The sequence below is a fragment of the Hypomesus nipponensis genome, chromosome 6, assembly GCF_054491055.1.
Source record: "Hypomesus nipponensis isolate SF chromosome 6, ASM5449105v1, whole genome shotgun sequence".
Taxonomy (NCBI): domain Eukaryota; kingdom Metazoa; phylum Chordata; class Actinopteri; order Osmeriformes; family Osmeridae; genus Hypomesus; species Hypomesus nipponensis.
The window spans coordinates 20,250,149-20,268,458 of record NC_140366.1 but is presented as its reverse complement, the minus strand read 5'-3'; the positions used below and the strand labels follow the sequence as shown (position 1 = coordinate 20,268,458).

At 46.4% G+C, this 18,310-nt stretch overlaps 1 protein-coding gene across 4 annotated transcripts; it reads left to right on the top strand.

Moving 5' to 3' along the window:
• The first annotated feature begins 282 nt into the window (after positions 1 to 282).
• Positions 283 to 18,103, top strand: opn5 (opsin 5). Of its 4 annotated transcripts, none has more exons than XM_084700632.1 (7): positions 283 to 369; positions 6,619 to 6,772; positions 9,697 to 9,816; positions 12,536 to 12,706; positions 13,049 to 13,383; positions 13,538 to 13,782; positions 14,765 to 18,103. In XM_084700632.1, the coding sequence occupies exons 2-7, from the start codon at positions 6,640 to 6,642 to the stop codon at positions 14,826 to 14,828; spliced, it is 1,068 nt and encodes a 355-aa protein (XP_084556758.1). In that variant the 5' UTR covers positions 283 to 369; positions 6,619 to 6,639; the 3' UTR covers positions 14,829 to 18,103. The 4 variants fall into 4 exon arrangements, with proteins under 4 accessions (XP_084556758.1, XP_084556757.1, XP_084556759.1 ...); XM_084700631.1 differs by having other exon boundaries at positions 6,579 to 6,772; XM_084700633.1 differs by lacking the exon at positions 283 to 369 and adding an exon at positions 711 to 1,370.
• Positions 18,104 to 18,310: the final 207 nt, after the last annotated feature.

Below are 18,310 nucleotides of genomic sequence, written 5' to 3'. Positions count from 1 at the left end.
TAACTAATAAATGTGGACTCACATTGTTGAACCTACTGCTTATTTATAGGCTTAACAAATGCAGTTAACTGTAACACTCAAACAAGATAAATCACTCTTTCGAAAAATCACTAATTAATTGCTTCATTACCAGAGAACATGTATTAAACAGGATGGTGCAATCATTTAAATGACATTTAAAAATTAATCATGTTTATTATTTCCTTTTTTCATCGCAATGACACAGTGTCGTCTGTTGGAGATGCGTCTGCGTGGCGGGCTAGAGAGCTGCAGCTGAGGAGGAGTCTGTCCCGCGGCCGCTACCTGCTGTGGAGGGAGAGCTGCTTCCGTCACGCAGGGAGATCAGCATGTACCTTGAAGTGGGCCACGGTAAAACCAATGTAACAGATCTGTTTGTGGTGCTCCAAGCCAGGAAATTACTGGCAGCAAAGGGGACGGGATTCCGTTCAGGGGAGGGGGTGGGAGAGAGGGGAGGGGAGGGGGGGCAAAGTTTAAAAGGTCATGTGAAATTGGGAGCTATTTATTCTTCTGAAGCTGTCCTTTTTGTGCCATAAACCAGGCACGTGCACATCTACGTGATCTGTCCACCACTCGAGATACGGAGATGTGGAGACGTCAATCCTCAGTTTAATGTTGATAGACCCACACACAGATGCACGCGCGTGCACGCACACACACACCCTTCACTGGAAAACAGGATGCTTCACTATGAGAGGCAGAATTGTGTAGCTTAGTGTTGCATGGTTTCATTTATACCGTTGGCTGTTAAACGGGCGAGATCAACCATGTTCAGTTCACACCGTATAACTGGTCTATTATCAACATCAGTCAACATGTGACTTTGACGTGAAGATTAACCTAAAGGAACTCAAACTGTTTTTAGTTCACCGTGTGAGTGAGACGCCTGTTGATTCTTGCTCCTTGCACGCGCCGGGGCTCCTTTGCAATATCCTCTCGGAGCATTCAACCTCCGGGCCTTTGAATCCGGCCCGCGGTTGCTTCTGCCCACGGTCCTTCACGGTCTTAATTGATTTCCAACTATTCTTGCTCGACGTCACCGCCTTTAGCTCGGCGGCAAGGAAAGACAAAAGGAGAGCTAAAGCCTGTGACGTCCACGCGCCGGCAGTTTCATCGCCCTCCGTAAGGATTGAGATTCATCCCTGGAGGAACGCGGTGCTTTTGTTTCTTACCGTGTACCGTCAAAAGGAACGTGTTTAATGCGTTATGAAGACGGCCAGTGATGCGGCTTTTGCGATTTAGGACTTCACGCTCTTAATTATTTCAAAGAAGTTGATTTTTCTCGCAGGGCGAGTTTGGAGGCCACGCGCAGCGCTCTGCGCGCTGAAGAACCGCGCTGATCGCATCACCGGGTAGGAGAAAAAACAAGTTCGTGAAAAACAGTGCCTTCCTGGTACTGTCTCGTGGAAAAGTATTTCCACGACTTGCTGTGTTCTGTCTACGCTGCATGAAAGTGTCCTTAGAATGTTGACGAAGTGGGAATCTAATGATGGCTGAAGATTCATAGAGGCAAGACCCGAACTTGATGTAATAACTATGAGATAGTCTATTGCAACTGTAAATGCCATGTTGACATCATAGACTAGGACATTGTGTGTTTGCATATGACCTGTCACATAACTTCACTGCGCTAATGGTGGTTGTGGTTCGTTTTCGTGATCAAATATCACAAATCAAGACACATTTCACGCACTAAATGTTTATTTAGCGAACATCGAACAGTGGTCATAATGTATCCGATGTTGATTTTTCAGTGTTACAGGCTAGAACTTTGTTACCGATCTCTTCTCTCCGCGGCTCTGAGTCTAACAAGCAGCTGAGATCTCCAGGAAAAATGTCGTGACTTATGTATCAGACTGATTGCTGTATAGCACTTTCTCTACCATCCAAATATTATATTATCAGTCAGCGTAGCCATGTCATAATTACATAGGCTATTTAGGGTGTTCTCCACGCTATTGTTATGAGTTGATTGTTACGATACGCAGGACAGCCTTCCACATGCTTTGCAAAATCATAGTCTACGACTGTACTACTATCGTAGCCTGACTAGCCTATTAAACTAGATACAATTTAAAATATCAAGTCACCTCACAGTTAGTTACTATAGGCTACATAACTCTTGTAGGCATTTTAAACAGTAGCCTAGGTCTGTTAAATACTTTCAATTATGCATTCGTATTGCTCTTAAGAGTGAGACGGTTTAATAGGTCGGCAAAAAACAACAGTAGACTAGTTGAAAGCCCGCTGGACGCGTTCAGAAGGAACCGCTTCAGGAGTTGCGTTTGATTTGTGGTCACCTTTAACTCGCAGCAGCAGGAGCCAGTGTGATAAATATTACTAACATCGAGGGCCTTACCAGAAGTTGAGAATATTTTCATTTTATTACAGTTGTTGGATTCCAGATTCTGAAGTAATGATTTGACTTATTTTCTTCTCTGAGAAAATCCTCTACAGTTTCTTCGGCAGTCGGCAGTCGGCAGTTAAGACAGAAGATAGTAGGACTACATTTCAATTGTTTTTATTAATCTTGTTTGTCTATGAAGCGCTTTCTCAACATTCACTTGGAATTTGATGTAACTCATTATCATCTTTACATGCAGTATTTAGTTTAAACTAGTTTATACTAATCAGTTCCAGGCAGAATACTGCTACATCTCTGTCTTTTGCATATTAAAGATGACTTCCTGTCTGGAGGAGTGTCTCTGGAGTGGTGATACCTGTCAGAGGATGTTGACAAGGTTACATTCCAGGGTTCACTTAATTATTTACACATCACACACTAAGTCTGCTCTTTCAAAATTTGCCATCAAATAAAGAGAGGTACTCAGTTTCTTGATAAGTCTCGGCATTTAGCATGTCTGCACAAACTGACAGAGCGACAGAGTCTATCTGCAAAACTAAAGAGTGTCTTCTGTAGAATACAGTACCTGTTTCTATGCTGAAATTTGATGAAAGAAAACTAGACTGCTTTTGAATACAACACAAAACAAAATAATACAGTTAGTATTTTGTCAGGCACATTTGTGTAACATTATCCCCCAACACCAGTGTGAGGAATGTTGGAATATTTTTTTATCTGGAGGTTTGACTGCAAGGTGGACAGGACAGATTATGAGATATTCACGCTTCCATCTCCCTAGCTATCTCCAGACTCCATCTGAAATAGGATTTTATTAGAAAAGGAAGGTGAGATTCCATGGTTGCCCCCCCCCCCTCCTCACGTTCCACAGAAGCTCAGTCCAGGGTCAGCTCTTCAACTCCTCCTATCCTGATAAACATGTGGATGGCCGCACAGAAGGCATAGTGTTGACTGTGACTGTATCCTTTATTATTACTTCTGGTGAACCGTGAAATAACTGCAGCTTCACTGGGATTACGTGATCACAAACATGTTGTCTTGGGGGGTTTGTGTTGAAGTAGACCTGTCCTCACAGGCCAGCAGTCTCTCTGTGAGCAGACCTTACATTTACATTTAGTCATTTAGCAGATGCTCTTATCCAGAGCGACTTACAGGAAATAGGGACATTCCCCCCGAGGCAAGTAGGGTGAAGTGCCTTGCCCAAGGACACAACATCATTTTGCACAGCCGGGAATCGATCAGCGACCTTCTGATTACCAGCCCGATTCCCTAAGCACTCAGCCATCTGACCTGTCCTCACAGGCCAGTAGTCTCTATGTTAGGAGTGAAGCGTGACGGCAGGGAGGCGGGGCCAGCCTCTGCCCTCAGACCTTTATGCTCCCTTCCTCTGTTGTGCTGTAGTCATCCAGGTCGTGTTTGCCAACTGCCCTCAGTGCTGTCAGACATGCAGCTCAGCCCAGTCAAGCACAAACCACACCATCATCAGGCCGGATGTGGAGAGATGTCACCCAGAAGTGAGCTCTCTGAAAGGGAACAGCAGCTGTGTTCAGCTGCACCTCTGCTGCTCAGACAGAACGCTGGTGTCCGTCTGAGCAGAAACATGGAAAGCAACAAGGCAGGGAACACCCCCTCACACCTGTAAACATTCTGTTGGAGTCAGGGAGTCAGGGTTCATGGGGGTCAGATTAAAGCAACAGGAGACATTACCCAACACCAGGCCTTAGCAGCAGGGTTCTGGAACAACCCAGGGTCATGTTTACTTGGTGAGTTATGAATAGCAAGGATGCAGAGAGATTTGCCCACTGGTCGATACATGGTGTTTGAAATACAGCAGACCAGCATATCTGCACAACTGTAACATGTGTAAGAGCTGTAGACCTCCAGTCATCTTCCCCCCCATGTGATGATTACAGTTTGTGTAAACTCCCTCCCAAGGTCGTCCTGCTCAGGGTATAAAGGGGCCTACAGTAGATGAACAGGGCCTGGGCAAGACAGACCAGTCCTGCTCTACTTTCTACATGCACAATTTGTTTGTTGCATACTAACTTGATGAAACATAAAAGAATTGTACCGGGCTGACAAAGCTGACCAAACTAATCTTGACTGGGACTAAAAAGGCAATAAGTGATGTTACCCTGTAGCCTGGGGCCTTACCACAGCAGCCTGGGTTCCAACACGACCCTTTGCTGCATGTCTTCCTCTCTCTCTCTCCTCCTCTCTCCCTCCTCCTCTTTCTCTCTTCCTTTCTCTCCCCCCTCTTCTATATATTCATGCTATCAGCTCTTCTATATATTCATGAGCATACCATAAAAGAGGGAAAAAAATTGTTTTATTCCAGGGCTATTTTACAGGGTGCATCAGGGCGCATAGAACAGCACCCGGGCCATTTTCAGCCCAACCTATGTTACATACCCTATTCGGAGACCTTAAGGAACAGTGTGAAATACCCTATAAAATCATTCTATGACTCCTTTAAATACAGTCTAATATAGCATGAAACAAACCCTACAGACTTTCAAAACACATTTAACACTCGATTACAAAAGGATTGGGATCTACATTTGATATAATGAAATGTCCTACATGCCCTGGAGGAGCCGGTGGCGACTGGAGGGTCATTCATGCAGTCCCCTGAAGACAAGGTGCCCTGGCAGTTAAACGCTGCCTAGTCTACATGCATGATTGCAATCAGCGGATGATTGATGACTTCATTAAAGGGGTTCCCATCATCACCATTATCCCCAGTATTGTTGCTGTGTAATCTATTACTATTGCATTGTGCTGTGAAAACTGGGTTGGTGTAAAATGGAGTTTGACTTTTGTATTCGTTTTTGGAAGTAATTGATCCTTACAGAAACTGCACAGCCCCTGCAGATTCCCTGATCTGACTGAGCTCTCTGATTAGTTCCTAATGACGCTAAATGATCCTCTTACCTTCTAATCACAACACAGCCTGTCTCTCTGGAACTTCAAACCCCTCCTCATGGAAGCAGGACATGGCCATGTGAACCTGGCCTCATACCACTCGGATCCAGGAGATTTCCCCTTAAGGGATTTACTGGATCCCTGCAGATAGAAGGTTCATTTAAAACAAGCTGGTTGAAATAACCTGTCTGCCTGGAGCACAGGAGCTTCTCCATGGCTGAATGGAGAGAGCATAGGGGTTTGAATGAGGCTTCCAGGTTCAAGCCTCAGTTCTGCTGATGCTGTACACTGACTGCTTCATAGTGTAAAAACAAAGAGTTTGTTAGTATGAGGAGGGAGATAGACACAGAGACACACACACAGAGACAGACAAAAACACAGAGATAGAATTGAACCTGACTTGTGAGAAGAGACCTTCATCGATTGTATCTATGCAGCTCCTCTGTGTGAAAATATCTTCTGATCCCTCTGATTACCCATAATTCAATCCATGTCATTCTTTAAGATATGGAAAGTTTTAGGTCTTGGTTATGGTAAGGGTTATGTGTGTGTGTGTGTGTGTGTGTGTGGGGGGGGGGGTATGATTTTCAACAATTAATGATATGCAGAAAGCATAACAATTGGATTGAGCAACAACCAATTCCCCAGCTTCATTAACTATGTGAAGATCTGTAATCCGACAAGGAATCTGTGAAGCGGGACTGGCTAGCTGTCCTAATCATCTTCATCCAATCATCTCCATCCAATCATCTCAGGCCTGTGGGTTATGAGCAGATCAGACGTCTCCATCGTAACAGATCAAGAAATTATTAGAGAAAATGTAAAAAATTACTATATTGTTGTGCAGTCAGTTACTCAGGTAACCGTGATGTGCAGAATAAGCAGCCAGCCAGCCAGCCAGCCTCACCATCAGATAGCATCCCAAACCAGAGAGACGTGGTGTTGCTTAACTCTGCAGCTCAGTAGTAGAATGACTGCAGATTAAGAGGTTGCAGGCTAGAATCCACCCCCTGCGTCAGCGTAAAAGCGTCTGCTAAATGTAGTCATTCTCCTTATTGTAACATTCTACAAACTGTTTTCATTGAAGACTAGAATGAACTGAGAATCCCCCTTTCACATGACCCTAACCTTTCCACCTGACGTCCTGGGGTCATGACCGGGAAGATCACTGTCTCTATGGCAATGTATAGATGTGAGGAAGTCACTCAGCCCTGTGATTGGTTATCTCTACAGGAAAGAGGTCACTCAGCCCTGTGATTGGTTATCTCTACAGGAAAGAGGTCCCTCAGCCCTGTGATTGGTATTCCCCACAGGAAGCAGCTGACCCCCCAAGCATGTCCGTGTTGGAGAATGAGACATCGCGTGTGTCTAGCTACGTGCCTCACTACCTGCTGCGGGGAGACCCCTTCGCTTCACGCCTGTCCAGGGAGGCTGACATCGTAGCAGCGTTCTACATCTGCATCATCGGTACGTCCTCCACACTGGGGCCGACACAGATACACTGGATTCAGTTAGCTTTCTTTCAAGCTTTCATCATTTAGCTTTTATCCAAAACGACGTACAAATGGGATAGAAAATCCAACAGAAAATCAAGGATCACAAGTGGGTAGGAGTCCAGGAACTCTCTATCATTCATCATCAGTTCTCATAGGAATCTATGAATATATATTTTACATTTACATTTGATTCATTTCACATTCACGATGCTAATCAGTAGAGAGGTCTGGTTCAGGACTGTAAGCAATGCTGGTTATTGAGGAAACATTTTGAAATAACTAAAGATTCTCATCGTACAGTGACCTACGGAGCAGGGTGTAGACTGCAGGGTGGCTCTGGAGCAGGTGTGTGGTCTGTTCCAGACAGCATTCATGTCTCCCGTTCAGGAGTTTAGTATCATCTGTGGTCTGAAAGTTCCATACACACCCACAAGTGATACTTGATATTTTCTGAAATTTTGAGGACGTATTTACAGATTAAAAAATACAATGTGGCAATTTTGTCAAACGCACTCGTACACTGAAATGGCATTGACATGCACAGCACAGTCAGTGACGACACACAGCACAGTCAGTGACAACACACAGCACAGTCAGTGACAACACACAGCACAGTCAGTGACAACACACAGCACAGTCAGTGACAACACACAGCACAGTCAGTGACAACACACAGCACAGTCAGTGACAACACACAGCAGTGAGGATATAGAGAGCTGCGATGACACAGAGCCAAGAGTCACCCACTACAGGAGATGCCGTTATAAGGCCCCTAATACAGACATCAAAGCCTGGCTATTAAATATATTCAAATCCAAACCTTGACAATCTCAACCAGGAGATGCCATCGCTGTAGAAACAGACTAAACATTGAAGTACATGCTGGGGATCATTATATGTATGGAATGATTACATGAATAGAATGATTTCTCTCTTCATGGGCTGTAAAGTAAATGTTATCACCTTGGAAACTCCATCATTTAAGGGAACTATCTAGTGGGTCACATGGAAGAGCAGTTGTTAAACTCCAATCAACCCTACATCCATTATACTCTCCCTCCCTCCCTCCCTCCCTCCCTCCCTCCCTCCCTCCCTCCCTCCCTCCCTCCCTCCCTCCCTCCCTCCCTCCCTCCCTCCCTCCCTCCCTCCCTCCCTCCCTCCCTCCCTCCCTCCCTCCCTCTCTCTCTCTCTCTCTCCCTCCCTCCCTCCCTCCCTCCCTCCCTCCCTCCCTCCCTCCCTCCCTCCCTCCCTCCCTCTCTCCCTCCCTCCCTCCCTCCCTCCCTCCCTCCCTCCCTCTCTCCCTCTCTCTCTCTCTCTCTCTCTCTCTCTCTCTCTCTCTCTCTCTCTCTCTCTCTTCCTCTCTTCCTCCCTCCCTCCCTCCCTCCCTCCCTCCCTCCCTCCTTCTTTCCCTTTCTCTCTTCTCCCTCCCTCTCTCTCTTCTCCCTCCTTCCATCATCCTCAAATGTGTATTTTTCTTCCTCACATGTTCAGGCCAGTGTTTTGCCAAGCAGGTCCTGTTCCAGTGGTCTCTCAGTCTGACTGGCCCTGACCCTGTCCATCCAGGGCCTAAACACCCGCTGCATGCACCCCCCCACACCCCCACACACACCAAGTATGCACCACACACAAACACTGACACCTGTAATATCAGTATCCCTGGCAGTAATATAACCAATCAATGGTGGCTTTGAAAAGAGATGTTTCTTAGGTTATCTTGATCATTTGTTATGAGGGAACTCTCAACACACACTCCTCCTCCTCGTCTGTACTCATGCTGCACCTCTTCAAATACTATTTAGTTTGATGAGATGGAAGCAGATCTGTGTTTTCACAGACAGCCTGGCTGTCTGGCTGAGGATAGTCTCAAATAGTCCATCAAATAGGTCTATCCAATAGGTCTATCCATCAGTCGATCCCTCATCCTTTATCTTAGCTAATGGTTTGAAGTGGTAATTGTGTTAAACCCAGTAATCAGGGTTTTTTCCCATTTATCCAACCAAATTCTCTCTCCCTTCCTCTCTCTCTCTCTCTCTCTCTCTCTCTCTCTCTCTCTCTCTCTCTCTCTCTTCCCCCTCCTCTCTCTTTCTCCCTCTCTCTCTCTGTCTCTCTCTCTTTCTCCCTGTCTCTCTTTCTCTCTCAATTCAATGGGCTTTATTGGCATGAAAGAACAAATGTTCAATTGCAAAAGCAACGGTGGAATTACAGAAATAATCATCAATATAAATCACAGCCTTATACGTACTTATATTTCCTGCTCCTTCTCTCCCTCTCCCTGCTTTCCTCTCTCTCTCTCTCTCTCTCTCTCTCTTATACCACTGAGATGTACATTATGATATAATAGAGAAAAATCTAAATAAATGTCTATTCTGTCTACTATTTATTTTATCTGTCAGCAAACTTGAAAGAATTAAGAGAGACAACCATCCTTTGTGCATTTCCAGCAGCAAACATCTGTCATTGATAGTCTGAATGTTTGATGTTTGAGTTAGAAACATGGAACTAGACCATGGGTTGGTAGGAAGACCTGCTGACTGCAGATCAGGAGATTGTTGATCTAAACCCCCCACTGTATTAGTCTTGATAAAAGCTTCTGCTAAATGAATTTGATGTCTACTGTAAAACAGATGAGCTGTTATTGCTTCTACTGTTCACCTTCTGGCTTCTCTCTCACTAACCCTCCCTCCCTCCCTCCCTCCCTCCCTCCCTCCCTCCCTCCCTCCCTCCCTCCCTCCCTCCCTCCCTCCCTCCCTCCCTCCCTCCCTCCCTCCCTCCCTCCCTCCCTCCCTCCCTCCCTCCCTCCCTCCCTCCCTCCCTCCCTCCCTCCCTCCCTCCCTCCCTCCCTCCCTCCCTCCCCTGTCTCTCCCTTCCTCTCCTTCCCTCCCCTCTCCTCCACAGGTATCCTGTCTGCCACAGGTAATGGGTATGTGATCTACATGAGTATGAAACAGAAGAACAAGCTGAAGCCTCCAGAGCTTATGACAGTGAACCTGGCCATCTTCGACTTTGGCATCTCAGGTAAACATCCACCCCTCCCTCCTCCGAACACATGAACACACAAACACTGACACTGTGAGTGTTACAGGACAGAGGGGTGACTACCCATCACCCCGCTGTCCTGTACTGTAGCGGTTCTCCAAGTGGGGGTCGCAACCCCTTTCGGGGGGTCGTTAAAAATGTTCGGAGGCGAGATGATTACTGCCGGACAATTCAAATATGGGAAATAAAATTCTCATGTTTCCTGCCTTAATATCTTTGCCGTCCAATCACCGATTTTATTTCTGAAAACTGCCAGATACTCATGACAACTTGAGCTCAAAGAACATATCATTGGTTAAGGGGTTACTGGGAGGGGGAAATAAATGTATCGTCAGCAACGGCAGCCCTTGATTTCCGAGACGGAGCCAGAGCGGAGACAACGGGAGATTGCCTACAGTAGATTTACAGCTTCGAATTGAAATCGGAGACGATATTATGAGTAAAGACACATTTCTTAATATGTGTTGTCAATATTGTCAATTAAAAGTCTAAACTTTTTACTTACGAAGAATTTGTTTGTGGGAGTGACGCAAGTGTTTTTAGGAAAGAATTACATGTCCGACAGGACAGGCAGCTATGACGGTAGTAGTAGCACTGTTAAGCCTCGATTTGAGCAGATGTGATTACCCATCACCCCTCTGTCCTGTACTGAACACGTGATTACCCATCACCCCTCTGTCCTGTACTGAACACGTGATTACCCATCACCCTCTGTCCTGTACTGAACACCTGTAATTATCCATCACATCATACTCTGTGTGTGCAGTCTGTGCCTCTGTCTAAATGAAAAGAAATAACAGAATTTTACAAACATAACAGCTTCAGCAAGTCGTGTAAAAACCTCTGTTCACCTACAACACTAGAATGCACAGAATCACTTCCTTAACGGGTCTTCAGTGGTCAGTGCACTGATACACTAGGGCGTACACCAGCAGGTGAAATGATCGTTAATCACATTCAAGTCCCAGTTTGTACCTGATTTGCCTCACAGTCTCCTAACTGTCTGGGCTGTGTGCTATATTCTGCTCAGAGAGAGGCCTCGCTGCAGGACCTTTGACCTTACAGAGACTCAGGCTGTACATGTACACAGAACATCTGCCTTACACACATGTCGTCTGTTAGTTCAGAGCATTATCATGGCTGAATGAACACAAAGCTCTCCACCACCTTGTGGACAATAGAATAACTACGGCTCCTCCAGACTCCCTCCTGAGATCTAGACAGACTGTTGGTGCCAGTCCAGCCCAAGTGGCAACATCTCCGTTTCCTCCCACTGGACCAAATTGAAGCCAAAATATCCCTGATACGGGTGCTGCCATCTTGCTCTGGTGACGTCATTTGGAGGCAGAGTCTGCACAGTAGTGATGTGTGGTGGAGCTGCGGTATCGACGTCCCGATCGACACTCGCCCAACCCAATCGCAAGCAAACTCAAACCCCTTTTTCTATTGTCAAATAACGAATTAAAACAAACTGGTAAGAAAGATTTGCACTTGAACAGACATCAGCGTGATAAGAACTACCTTAAATGACAGAAACAAATGTCTTTGAAAAAAATGTATTAGACATGCACTTAGACTTTTGAGTTTGGCTCATGTCCCATCCGCTAACACGGAGGATCAAGATGTTTTGACTTCACTTTTGAGGGGCTATTACTTTGTCCATTCTTTTTACAGTCATTGGTCCAGACAGACAGGTAGAGACCACATAGAGAAACCAGAGAATGTGTGTGTTTACTGTACTTGAGTAGGAGTCTGTCCATATGTGTGCGTATGTGTGTGTGTGTGTGTGTGTGTGTGTGTGTGTATGTGTGTGTGTGTGTGTGTGTGTGTATGTGTGTGTGTGTGTATGTGTGCGTGTGTGTACCGAGTAATAAATAATAATAATAAAAGCATTTATTGTCATTGTATTTGCATACAACGAGTGCCTGAGTACTTACAAAGCAGCATGTATAACAAGCCCTGGCTGGTGTAAAGACTCCTCCAATCATGGGACTTCCTCTTCTTTATCTGGTCATCTGTTCATCAGGAAACACCGGATGACTTCTTTCTGCTTGAATTTTGTGAATCACTCAGTGGAGCAACACTGGTCACATGAAGATGAGGGGCAGAACGGCAAGATGTAGACTCTTCTGGTCTTCCACTCCTCTGAGGATATAAAGAAGTGTTTGTTTTCTTTGAGGAGGGGGGAGATGTAAGCTTGGAATCTTGTCACAGTGCGGTGGATGGGGCCAGGGCCCTGTGGATGGGGCCAGGGCCCTGTGGGCTGGTCCAGGGCCCTGTGGGCTGGTCCAGGGCCCTGTGGGCGGGGCCAGGGCCCTGTGGGCGGGACCAGGTGAGGACTCCCAGGACTCTTACCTCTAGTGCTCGTTTAGCAGACAGCGAGAGATTCGAACCTGGGATCTTTTGATCTGCAATCCAAAGCTCTACCACTGAGCTGTAACCACGCCATGAATAGATGTATACAGTCACTGTGGATCGAAGATCTTTAAGTTTGATGAATGTAGAGGAGGGGTTAGAGTTAGCAAGGTTACAGATTAGCTTCAACATTAGCTTCAACATTCATATATACTGAAGAGATGTACTATGTACTATACATATGCACTGTCGACATGAAGTCAACACACACAGGAAACAGTCCATTCACCTGATCAGCAGTGTTAATGTGGATTTAAACCCTGTCTGTCTGTTCCTCGTGCAGTGACAGGGAAGCCGTTTTTTGTGGTGTCCAGTTTCTCTCACCGCTGGCTGTTTGGCTGGGAGGGATGTCGCTTCTACGGCTGGGCCGGCTTCTTCTTCGGCTGTGGCAGCCTCATCACCATGACCGTGGTCAGCCTGGACCGCTACCTCAAGATCTGTCACCTCCGATACGGTAGCTGCCCTTCACACGCCTGCACACGCCCGTCAATACAAACATGAATAGATACTAGTGCAATATCGGATCTACTGATTGTGATGAGCACATAAAATGCTGATTTCTCCCACCAAGGATAGCACGGTCTGAGTGCATCCTAAGCCATGAGTTTGTGCCTGTTTGGGTGTGGTGTATGCATGTGGTGAGTGTGTGTATGTGGTGTGTGTGTACATGGGGTGTTTATGTGTGTGCATGTGGTGTGTGCCAGTGTGTGGGGTGTGTGTGTGTGTGTGTGTGTGTGGTGTGTGTGTGGTGTGTGTGTGGTGTGTGTGGTGTATGTGTGTGTGCCTGCTTTCCTAGGCACGTGGCTGAAGAGGCCCCATGCCTTCTTGTGCCTGCTCTTTGTGTGGCTGTACGCTGCCTTCTGGGCCAGCATGCCCCTGGTGGGCTGGGGGAGCTATGCGCCCGAGCCCTTTGGCACCTCCTGCACGCTGGACTGGTGGCTGGCGCAGGCGTCGGTCTCCGGGCAGAGCTTTGTCATGGCCATCCTCTTCTTCTGCCTCGTCTTCCCCACCGGCATCATCGTCTTCTCCTACGTCATGATCATCTACAAGGTGAAGTCCTCCGCCAAAGAGATGTCACACTTCGACACCCGCAACACCAACAGCCACAACCTGGAGATCAAGCTGACTAAGGTACATCACCGTTTACAGTCTGCTTTCTATCAACGTGTTGTCAAGGCTGGACTGCACACTAGCCGACCAACACACCTACACCTACATATACACCTTTATGGGAGGTTGTAAAACAGCATACAAAGAACCTGCAGTTGTGGGTCTCCTCCTCCAGGTGGCGATGTTGATCTGCGCTGGGTTCCTGATCGCATGGATCCCCTACGCCGTAGTGTCGGTGGTGTCAGCGTTTGGAGAGCCCGACAGCGTGCCCATCTCAGTGTCCGTCATCCCCACCCTGCTCGCCAAGTCATCCGCCATGTACAACCCCATCATCTACCAGGTCATCCACCTGAAGAACTCCTGCGCCCAGTCCTCCTGCATGCAGGTCCTGAGGAAACCACGCCACTTCAGGAAGTCACGGTAAGGACTCTGTCACCCTGCCAACCCTGGGGACACCCCTTACTTTCACCTGTGTCTGTACTACATTTACATTTGTTCAGTTAGGAGATGCTTTTATCCAAAGCGACTTCTGAGAGAGAGCTTTACAAAGTGCATAGGTTACTGATAATAACAAGATAGCCCCAAAAACATAGTGGGTAGTCAAAACATGAAGCACACATTGTGAACAACCAAAATAAGTGCCAAAGCGATTCGAACCACAAGAGCATGTAGTTAAACAAGTTACAATTAAACAACATGAATCGCTATAAGTACAAGTGTACCTGTAGAGAAGCAAGTAACAGTAAAAAAAAAAGAGGATTACAGCGAGTACAACAATTTAAATCAGTTACTACTAACCAACAAGAGCAACAAGTCTCTAAGCAAGAGTCATTGTGATCCTTGAGGAAACTAAAATTGGGTCCAGCAAACCATTCCTAAGTACCATTGTACTCCCGGAACAAGTGCGTCTTGAGCCTTTCTTGAAGGTGGAGAGACAGTCTGTGTCTCTGATGGAGGTGGGGAGTTGATTCCACCACTGGGGGGCCAGACAGGAGAAGAGCTTGTGTTGAGACCAGGTGGTCTTGAGCAGTGGGACCACCAGGCGGTTGTCTGAAGAAGACCATAGGTGAAGGGTGGGGGTGTAAGGCTGCAGGAGAGACTTGATGTAGTCGGGTGCAGTCCCGTTCACTGCTCAGAAGGTCAGTACCAGGGTCTTGAATCTGATGCAGGCCGTGATGGTTAGCCAGTGGAGGGAGATAAGGAGTGGAGTAACATGGGAGCGTCTGGGTAGATTGTAGACCAGGCGTGCCGCCGTGTTCTGAATCCTCTGAAGAGGGTGGGTGGCATTTCTCTTTCTTTCTCTGTAACTCAATCTCTTTGTCACTCTGTCTCTTTATCTTTGTCTTTCTCTCTCCACGTTTTCCCTCCGCCCTTCTCTCTCTGCCTCTCTCTCCCTCTCCAGGTTCTACACCATCTCTGGCTCATTAAAAGAGCCATGTGCTAACGAAGCTCAGCTCGAGATGTGACCATGACGACCACGAGACTCGGAGGACTGACTCCTCCCTCTGTGATCAAACACGCTGGCTGTCCCTCCCCCCCATTGGCTATCCAACCCTCTGCATTTGTCCAATCATAGCTGCTCACCCAAAAATGACTCCTCCTCCTTGTGTTCTTGTCCCAAATATTGACCTTCGACCCTGCCGACCTCCCCCAAGTCAACTCCCGAGTTGTGTTCACAATGTTTTTGTCAAAAATATATCATCTCAAAACCTTCAAATGGACACAATAGATTTAGATTGTTTTGATGTCGGACCAACTCCAGTACGCCATACAAACGTTTTAGCCAACAAGCATTAGATGTTAGATGTAGTGATGCTGTCCAGCAATGTTCAGACTTACTGTCAGTCCAGCTCTAGTAATGGTTGATGCTGAAAGTGATTTTTATAGTATGTGCAAGCTGTGCACCTGTACACACCAACCAACAGTACCACACATGTGTGAACATGTGACACATTCCGTTGTGCACAGAGAACTCTACAATCTACCTAAAAAGAGTCTAGAGTTGGACTTTTCCTGCTTCAAGCAGAACAAGACTTGAAAACTGAGATCCATACACTGAGTTTCCTGAAGAACCTATCACCAATGTAACCTGAAGAACCTGTCACCAAGGTAACCTGAAGAACCTGTCACCAAGGTAATGACGTTCTTCAGAGATGCACAAGCTGCACGTCTGCAGTCTCTATTTTTCCACAAACACGTGGGGTGTGAAGAGGGACCAGCTGTAACACACAGCCCAGCCATGGCTGCTATGGTTGTTAGAAAACCCCTGAGCAGGCTAGGCTCGTTAGGCTAATTAGCAGCAAGCTAGGCTAACTCGGAGCGAGCTCTGACGAACAGCACAGTAGTACTTTTCATGCAGGCTCTATTTTGTATGCACTGGTGTTAGTCCAATACCTCTTTTGATGAAAAGCAAAAAGGCAGTTCTTGAAGTTCCAACTGAATTTCTGCTGCTTAGGTTTTTAGAGCAATGGTTTGGGATAAACAGGGTGGTGAGTGAAAGGAGAGGAAGAGTTTCCTTCCGCCAACAATATTTACCAAAGATGAACAGTTTAGGGTTGGTGAGAGTATGTAACTCATTAACTCAGCGTTGTCGCTTTTGGAAGAAGTTTAAAAGTATTCCTCATTCTAGAATGTATATTTAATTCCACTGATTCCACTGATTTTAAGAGAAATAACCTTTTTTAAGTAACCGTAACAGATCCCTCAAGGCAGTTTATTGTTTTGAGAGACAGACTGCGCTAGCTCGTCTGAAGATGTGTTGTTTCTCTGACAAGAACCATCACAGGGTGTCCAGGCACCAGCACAGGGTGTCCAGGCACCAGCACAGGGTGTCCAGGCACCAGCACAGGGTGTCCAGGTGTAGACTGTGTATGGTGAAACTCACTCCTCAAGTATTTAACAGGCCACCCGCATCAGCGAATAGCTATCTTTTCGTTGGCGTAGCTGGTAGTGGTTGCGCTTGGCAGTCCAGAGGTGGCAGGTTCGACTCCCGATGGAGGCGAACGACGCCCTGGCGGAGCAAGACCACGTCCATTGCATACCCGTTACATTGGTGCCGTGACCCGGATCGCTAGGTTAGCATCATCTAGCCGGCTGGAGTGAGTTTGAGGGGTGGATGTAGACTGTGTATGGTGAAACTCACTCCTCAAGTATGTAACAGGCCACCCGCGACTGCGAAGAGCTAGCTTTTCTTTGGCGTAGCTGGTAGTGGTGGCGCTTGGCAGTCCAGAGGTGGCAGGTTCGACTCCCCGTGGGAGCGGACGGATGTCCGGATACCTCTGACCGAACTGGCAAGACCACGTCTGTAACACAGGCACCAGCACAGGCTGTCCAGGCACTAGCACAGGGTGTCCAGGCACCAGCACCGGTATGGAAGACGATAGTCATAGCCACCAAAACCTAAACCTTGAACATCGGAGGTAAGTAGCCTCTTTGAACCCTTTTGGACATGAAAAATCAAACACAAACCTTCAAACCAGATACTATGATTAGATAATTTCTAGCTGATTGACTGAAGGGATGTCTTTTCTATAGGCTGCTAAAGATAAAGGCAGATGTTGTCCTTGGCCATGTTGTTAACCGATGAGGAGGCTCAGAGACGAGAGGAACCTAACCACCAGCTGTGATAGGAAGTGTCCTATAGCCACTAACCCTAACCACCAGCTGTGACAGGAAGTGTCCTATAGCCACCAACCCTAACCACCAGCTGTGACAGGAAGTGTCCTATAGTAATACAGTAGCCTGTCTACTGTTGCTGTCGGAACTGAGTGTGTTTAGTTTGGTTCACACTAAACAGCGTTAGTGTTTTACCTTACTGATGTGATGGTTTAGATGTAGCTTATTATGTTTTTCTCTTTTTAAGAGATTTGAATGATGTCAGAAAATACTCTCATACAACTGCTATCGACTTTGCCTCCAAGTGTGCTTTCAACATAGAGACAAGAATCCTGATCCCATTACTGACACATCTTCTTAACACACACACCCCAAAAAGGAAGAAATGTCGATGCTCTTAAATCTAAGAAACCTCAGGTATTGGTGATGAGCTGTCAGTAGCTAGTTTGTTCTGTTTGTCACATTCGCCCTGCGATGTTGATGCATGAAGACAGCGTGTCCAAAAAAGCTAATAGGACTTGTTAGCAGCCTTCTGTTTCTATCACCTGAGCCACGTCTGCACTGGCTGGAAGGGCGGCCACTGGCTTGTGGGTTCCCAAGGTTTGAGTCTCAGGAAAGAAAGCGATATTCAATGATTATATTTGACTTAATCAGACATGGAGAAGCTATTTTTTCTTCATGATGAATCAACTCAGAGAAGGAAGTCGTAGCCAGGGAGGATGGCTGCTGTTCCATGTCCAGAAGCCCTTCCTGTTTTCAGCAGCACATCATATCACCCTCTTCACCACATCACATCACCACATATTGCAGTTCTGTATTTGGATGCTTTCAAGTCTGAAACAACTTCCTGTATTGTACATTTGTGTGAAATCCTTCATGTTATAACTGATTGTGTGTTATAAGTGTGTTATAGGTGTGTTACAGGTGTGTGTTTGTCTCTGTCTGGTTCCCCTGCTGTTTCCAGTTGAGTGTGTCGCATCTTCTGTACTGTCCTGGTCCTCCCAGGGTTCTGAGCTCAGAACAAGTTGCAGTTTTCCTCAACCTTTGCAAAACAAACTTGTGTTCAGTAAAGTCTTGCATATTACGTACAAATAAAGATGCTGAAATGCATATATATTTCAATGTACTTACGGTAATGTCTGTGTTGTATTCCTTCTTTAGTGTGTCTGATCCTTATCATTGTAATGTTATGTATTTTGACACTTTTATCACAATGATGTACAGAACAGTCTGGCGGTGAACCTGCATCCAAATGCTCTCACCACTGAGCTGGACCCAAATCACTGGAGGATAACGAGGACCTTCCCTCCCTGAAAGGATGGAAAACACAATC